This window comes from Coffea eugenioides, unplaced genomic scaffold (genome assembly GCF_003713205.1).
Source record: "Coffea eugenioides isolate CCC68of unplaced genomic scaffold, Ceug_1.0 ScVebR1_634;HRSCAF=1342, whole genome shotgun sequence".
Classification (NCBI taxonomy): Eukaryota; Viridiplantae; Streptophyta; class Magnoliopsida; order Gentianales; family Rubiaceae; genus Coffea; species Coffea eugenioides.
In genome coordinates this window covers 385-7796 of record NW_020864491.1, presented here as the reverse complement: position 1 = coordinate 7796, position 7412 = coordinate 385, and the positions used below count along the sequence as shown (strand labels likewise).

General features: G+C 36.6%; 1 protein-coding gene across 2 annotated transcripts; it reads left to right on the top strand.

Annotated features, from left to right (window-relative positions):
* The first annotated feature begins 2443 nt into the window (after nucleotides 1-2443).
* LOC113758657 (monothiol glutaredoxin-S6-like) lies at nucleotides 2444-3456 on the top strand. Of its 2 annotated transcripts, none has more exons than XM_027301427.1 (2): nucleotides 2444-2629; nucleotides 2886-3456. In XM_027301427.1, exons 1-2 carry the CDS (start codon nucleotides 2529-2531, stop codon nucleotides 3193-3195), a joined length of 411 nt encoding a protein of 136 aa, XP_027157228.1. In that variant the 5' UTR covers nucleotides 2444-2528; the 3' UTR covers nucleotides 3196-3456. The 2 variants fall into 2 exon arrangements, with proteins under 2 accessions (XP_027157228.1, XP_027157227.1); XM_027301426.1 differs by having other exon boundaries at nucleotides 2883-3456.
* Nucleotides 3457-7412: the final 3956 nt, after the last annotated feature.

Sequence of the window (7412 nt, the reverse complement as noted above, 5' to 3'; positions counted from 1 at the left end):
GATGAATACGTGATATGAATCTTGGGTTGACTTGGTTTACCATATTAAATTTCACTTTTAGACACCTTGTGCTCTTAAGACCTTCAAATTTATCCCATTTAAATTCAATTGATAATATTATTAACAGGACTAACAGAATAGGGATACACTACAAATCAATAACAAATTGATGAATGTGGTTAGAACGAGTGAGGGGATCGTAATTGGAACAATATTATACGGTCATACGTACACAAAGCATAAAACATGATAATTATTCATTGCTGTAAAAAGTGAAAGCGGTGGTAGTTTAACTTAGTAATTTAACATTAAACAAGAAAAAGAAGTACAACTTCTGAACAAGCCTTTGTCAGTGCCTGACACTCACATGTCAGGCGCTTGGCACTTTTATTTGTTACTAGCTCCCTTCTACCGTGCTGACCGTGCACGGTAGGGGACAACGGATTTTTAAAAAAAATTAGGCAGCCGCTGCCGTGCTGACTTTTTTCAAAAAAAATTTGTGACTTTTGCTGCCGTGCTGATTTATAGTTTGAGAAACACCCCCAGTCAAAGATTCATTTGACGGATTTTTTTTTTTTACGTATATTCTGAGAAATTAGCCCTGACACCCAATTCGACTGATAAGGGTCCTGTTTGTAAACGAGAGTTTTTTGTCAAGTTTTCTCTTAAAAGTTTAATTTTGTAATAACCTTATCACAGTAATTTCAAAATACTTTTTAAAATTTTTAAAATTCAACCTTAAAATACTCATAAAACACAAAAAAAAATACCATTCTTTCTATTCTTCTTCTTCACCCCTCATCTCAACCTACCACTAGGCCTATCAACGACCCGGACCAGGACCGGGTCCGTAAAATTATTGCGGGTACGGGTAGGGATTTAATTCCGTTACCCGGATCCGGATCCGGATCCGTTTTGTCAAACAAAAAACGGATCGGATACGGAATATAGTATTCCGATCCATATTAGACCCGGATCCGAATATAAATGGATTAATAATTTAAAAAATATATATTTATCAATATAATTTGATTAGGGCGATGTATTTGAGTAAAATTAATTTGATTTCTTTTCTTATTTGATTTTTTTTTTGTATTAGTTAGAAATTAGTTACAAATATATTTTTTTCTCATTTTTATTAGAAATTATAAGTTTGATAGATTTTTTCAGGTAGACCCGACCCGGATCCGGGTCCAATATGGTATGCCGAGTCCGGGTCCGGAATAATGAATTCTAATCCGGATTCGACCCGTTGACAGGCCTACCTACCACTGTGTCGCCGACCACCATTTTATTCCTTTCTTTTTCTCCTCTCTCTTCCTCTCCTCCTTCCTCCCCTCCTCCCCTCTCCTCTCACCCTCTCCCTACTCTCACCTCTCTCCCTCCCCTCGCCACCCAAAGGGGGAGGGAAAAGGTAGAGGCCGAGAGTGGGGAGAGGGAAGAAGGGAAGAAAGGAGGAAGGAGGAGAAGGGGGAAAGAGGAGGCAAAAAGCCTCACAAGTTGAATTTGCTGCAATTTGAGGGTAAAATAATCATTTACACTATAATCCAAAATATTTGCCTATTTACACTATTTGCGAACCAACTGCAACTTATTTACACCTGACTTCAACTTGTTTACACCCGATTCCAATTTATCGACCACCAACTTTTAGATTTTTTTTTCTTTCTAAACTAATTTACACCGAACTTCAATTGATTTATAGTACTCGGGACAAACTTGTGCAGAACTCAAATTGTGGGGGCTCTGAATTCAGAAAATTGCTTGTTACCCTGTCAGGCGGCCAATCAACTATTACCACTTATCACGATTGGTGCAATTGTGATCGACTCTTATCCGTTCACTCATCAATTTATTGATTTACATCTGAAGGAGTTAAAAATCTAGTTACTCTTAATTTCTCGACCCAATTACATCTCACCACAACCATAGTTTTAAATTTTCACTCAAGCTCGAATAAATAATTTACTTACCCAATTCTTTGTCCTCTGCAAGGTCTCTTGGGTGGTTCTAGGGAGGCACCTCATTCTAAGACGATGAACCGTATCCCTGAAACAGCTAAACCAAATAATGTCCCAAAATCTACCACTTAATAGTTTGCAAGTTTTCCACGCAAAGGCATTCTACTAGGAAAATGAAAATGAAAGGCTGTAGATTCTCATGTGCATCAAACTATGGAATTGGATCTTTTATTCATATCTCAGTACTTTTATTATGCATCATACATACCACCGACAGAGCCAGTTTAAATTACAAGTGTAGTAGCCTTTTGCTTGTGCTGTTCTGAAATCATACGATGATTATATTATATAGTTGCCAAAATGAAGACATGGGGCCTGATAGTTGATTGAGGATAAGCTAGGTACACATACCTATGATCTGTTTCTCCTGGTTTGCCTTTTCCTCCAGGCAAGCAAGGAGTGTGAAGTAGACGATCTTGCACGGCAGCATGTTTTGGGACAATTCCTCCTATTCCTAGCATCAGAGAAGTAGAGTCGTCTGGAAGAAATAGGGAGCTTTGAAGAGGGATGACTTTGCTGCGCCAGCCAAATGCAAGATGGTTTCATAAAACAGATATGAACCTTTTCCTCCAGGCAAGCAGAGAGTGTGAAGTAGACGATCTTGCTAGGTACACATACTAAGATTCTTTGTTGTCTGAGACAGATCAAACCTTTATTGTGTTTGTATCGCAGCTGATATTATCCAAGAATCAACTTTAGAAGCAAAATGATCTTACAGATATTCGTATTTTTCCTGCTCGAGAAGGAAACTATAGCAGTCCATCATCTTTATTTCTCTATATATGCCTTTATGAAATTCAGATATTTCTGAAACCAAGACTTAAACTTCCTCTGATCAAATAATAATTCAAAACTTTTTAGTAGAATGGAAACAGTGAGGAGATTGGGGTCAGAAAAGCCAGTTGTGATCTTCAGCAAGAGCAACTGCTGCATTTCCCATGCTATCAAGATGCTGATAAGAAGCTTTGGGGCGAATCCTACGGTTTGTGAGCTTGATCATCACCCGAAAGGAAGGGATATTGAGAATGCATTGCTAACATTAGGATGTAATCCTAGTGTTCCTGCTGTTTTCATAGGGAAGCTATTTGTTGGCGGTTCCACTGAGGTTCTGAGCCTCAACATTCGAGGCAAGTTGAAACCATTGCTTATCGAAGCCAACGCTATATGGATGTGATTGTACTTAAGGCACCATCTGCATATTTCAGCCTCGGTCTCTTTTCTGATTCTGTTCCCTTTTTCCTCCCCTTTTGCAATCTTTAGGTGAGAAGGGTTTTGTCATGAAGATACAGCAGTTGCACTAAGCCAACGTTTTGATCAACTTTGAGTCTCTTTTAGCTGTGTAATAATATCGAGTTAGAGTTAGATATGTCAGTGTGTAAGTGCATTTACAGTTTTCCAGTAGTGCAAGGAGGAGAAACAACTTTAGGTGATTATCTTATCGCATACTTTGATAAATAAGACTCTTTTTAATACAACTGTTGATTAGGTTACTTAAACTTGAATGCAGGATATATTCCCATAGAGGTGAGCTTCAAATGCAAAAATTGTGCTCGACTCATTTTCGTTCATGTTACTTCAAATTAATTCAAACTATATGGTAAATCAGTTACAAAAGATGAAACTGAATAGTTGCTTAGCTCCTAGGAGCATAGTTATTAAATCTAGTCCGAAAACCGACCCCACAAAGTATTGATTCAAAGGATTTTTTTTTTGAAAGATTGATTCAACAGATGATTTAGTGATTGAACCATGCATATATAAGCATAAAAAAAAATACTAGTAGATTAAAATATCTAAAATAATATAATTATCGAATCAATAGTTAAACTAGTGATTTTCTTAATTTATTAGTTGAACCAACGAATCATTAAGCCTACTTTAGAGGGTGGTCCAACTGAGTCGAGGGACCTGATGGGGACTGAACCATTATCAGATCAGACGGGTGCACTAGAACAAGTCTCATATAGAGATATATTGATATGAGGTTAGGTTTGAACCCTTAATATCTTTCACTTCATAATTAATGTGGTGGTCAACTCCTCTAGAGGAAATGTACGAGTCATTAATTAGTCAACTGGTTTCTACCTTATCCGGTTCACCTACTAGCATGGTCTCGCTAGATTCAACCGTAGGTTAGTGATTGAACCATGTTCATTAGTATAAAAAAAATTGCATATTAAAACTTTTAAAGATAATATATAATTATTGAATCAATGGTTGAACTCACAATTTTTTGAATTTACTAGTTGAACCGATAAGTCATTGACCAGTTAACTAATTTCTTCCTTATTCATTCCAACTACTAACTCAATCCTGCTAAGTCGCCAATTCACCGAATTGATTAGTTCAATGCCAATATCAGGCCGGGGTTAATAATTATGCATAGGAGCATTTCCTTACAATAAAAACTTCCTTTATTGGCTTAATTTAAAAAGCGGCCCGGTCTTTGCAAATTAAGCACATTGCTTCCAATTATTTTCAATTTGTATAAGAAAATAAACCCAAGGTAGGAGCACCAAACTGGCACTTGTTACTCATATTAAATCAATTTAAAAGTTTTAAATAAGAAAAAGCATAGAAACCAACCATGGATCCATTAAATATCTATGGAAAGGATAATAGGGTTGGATCTTCTGTATTGTGATTCGATCCGTTTAAACATGTGGAGAAGGTCTAGGAAGGCATCATTTCTGTGTTAGACAAAAATGTTCCTTAGAAATGGAGAATCTGCTACAATCCTTCTTTGTACGTTCTTGTCACTTTTGTACTGGATTTCTAGACCATGACCATTAGGGGAGGATCGGTTTAATTTCAACTTTGATAAAGCATAAAAACAACAACTTCAATTCCTCCTATCTTTATTCCTTACAGATAACAAAAAGAAAGAAAGAAAAGAAAACTTCAATTCCTTTGCGAGAGATGGCCTAAGATATTTTGGTAAGTAAATCTGCATAAAGAAAAGGGTTAAAGGAAACAATGGAACATAATCAGACGTGATATTATCCTTAAACAATCAAAGGAATTACAGTTGTGCTCATTGGAGAAGGGTCTTATTAGTCATTCCGAAAAGGTCTTATTGTGTTGGGGCCTTCCAGTTTAGAAACTTCAATGCATCATACACTTACATGAAACTGATATTCATAAACCATAGTACACCTTCCTGTTGTCAATGTTATCAGCATGCTAATGCATCTTAAGATTTCATGTTGTCTAAGAAAGATCGAACCTTTATTCTATTTGTATAGCTGCTGATATTATCCAAGCATCACCTTTAGGTGCAAAATCTTAGAGATTCTTTCTTTTCCTACTTGAAGAAAACTGTTGCGATCTATCATCCTTAGCCCTCTATATATACCTTTATGCAATTCAAGATTTTTCTCAAAACAAGCCTCAAGCTTCCTCTCAACATATTCTAAGTTCTTAAGTAGATTGTGGTCAGAAAAGCCAGTGGCGATATTCATCAAGAGCAACTGCTGCATTTCCGATGCTCCCAGGCTTCGCGAGGCTTGCAAATTGCCTCTAATTAATGGCAAGGCCTTAGGCACTGTGATTTCTGCAGCTTCAGATAAATCTACCAACTCATTGCTAATCCTCTCCCAATCAAAGCACTGAACCAACGCTCCCAAAGCCTATCCCACCAACCGATTGGCGAGGCCAGCACCAGGACAAATCCTCCCTACCAAAACCAAATGGTATGAACCTGTACTTGGATGCATCATTTTCCAGGCCTAAGAACCTTTCGGGCTTGAAACTCTCAGGATCATCCCACAGCTGAGGATCCCTATGAATAGCCCAAGCATTTACCATCAACAAAGTTTTAGAGGGCATATTGTGGTTCCCAATGGTGCTATCACTTGATGATTCGCACGGAACGAGAGTTGGAGCAGCTGGATATGTAATCTTTGTGACTCATAAATGATGCTTCGGAGGTAAGGCAGATTAGGAAGATCTTGTTCTTCTATTAAACGGTTTTGACCAGTTGTTCTGTCTAGCTCAGTTCTAGCCCTTTTCAGCTCTTGAGGATGGTTTAGCAGAAGAGACATAGCCCACTCTGCTGTGATGGATGAAGTATCTGACCCCGCAGCCAGTAGCGTCTCACCACATCAATGTTAACATCATGCTAGACAGGAAGTTGAAAAGCGTTGATTGCCAACTGCAAAGCTGGAACTATGACCTATTTGCAGTTTACTTCTTAAACTATTAATTTAATTTGTTACATATTGCTCTTTATTACTGGAAAACCAATAAATTTTTGGCAGCTATTTTTTTGCAACAATTACTGAATTGGTAGTTTGACATTTGCAGCAGTTACATATTGCTCTAAGGATCTTAGCCTTTAGGTTGGTAACAATTGAGACTACTCTAAATTTTCTTAGCCAATCCTATTAGGAAAATTAAGACTTGCTAAATTCCATTGCATTTAAGACTAGTAATTACGTCCTCAATTTTATTTAACCAGATTTGCAAATTGTATTCTGTTTTTCTAATATAGCTGTGTGTCTACAAAACGTACAAGATATCTGTTGCATTTCACTACTTAAAATATTCAAAAAACACCAAATCAAAAGTTGAATTTTCAACAAAAGGTATTACCTTTTCATTTATTTCATTTTGACTGAAGATAATGGTTCACGTACATACTTCCTTTGATCTTTTTTTTTTCTTTTTTTTTTCGTGTTTATTCCACTCTGCACTACTAATAAAGTTTCAATCACTTACACTTGGTACTTTGAAGTGTCAAATGGTTCTCAAAATTTGGCCGATCGAATCATTAGTGATACAACTCGAATCAGTAGAAATCCTTGAAATGAACCACCACCACCACCGCCCATGTTAAACTTGCAAGAAATTTTGTAAATTTAGTCCAACTCATAATACAAATAATTATGACTGAGGTAGATTCAGACACATTTAAAAACTTTAAGCAGTGTACTTTTAAAATTAAAAAATTTATATTGTCAAAGTGAAAACTCAAATAAACTTTTAAAAAGTGCAATGTAGAAGAGAATAAGGGTAGTATATGGCAGCTCAAAAGGATTGTTAAATGCCAGAAAAGACCATGTATATTATCCTAAATATATTATGATCGTTTGGTGGTCATTCCACAATTTGTAGGTAAATCTTTCACTTTTCTAGAACCTGCATTGGGCTATATTAAAATCAATTATCAATATTTACCACATACCTGTATAAAGCCTTTGATTATTTCATCTTAGTACTATTCAGGTTCCAATTCTTGCATAGACAGCAATACTTCAATGATTGTCCTCCTTCCACCTGCAGTTCTTGGACAAGATCGTTGAGCATCTGGCAAATGTTGCAAGAACTCATCAGATTTTTTTCTGAAATTCTAGCATTTTTCTTTCAACATTCGTAAAACCAATCCACCTG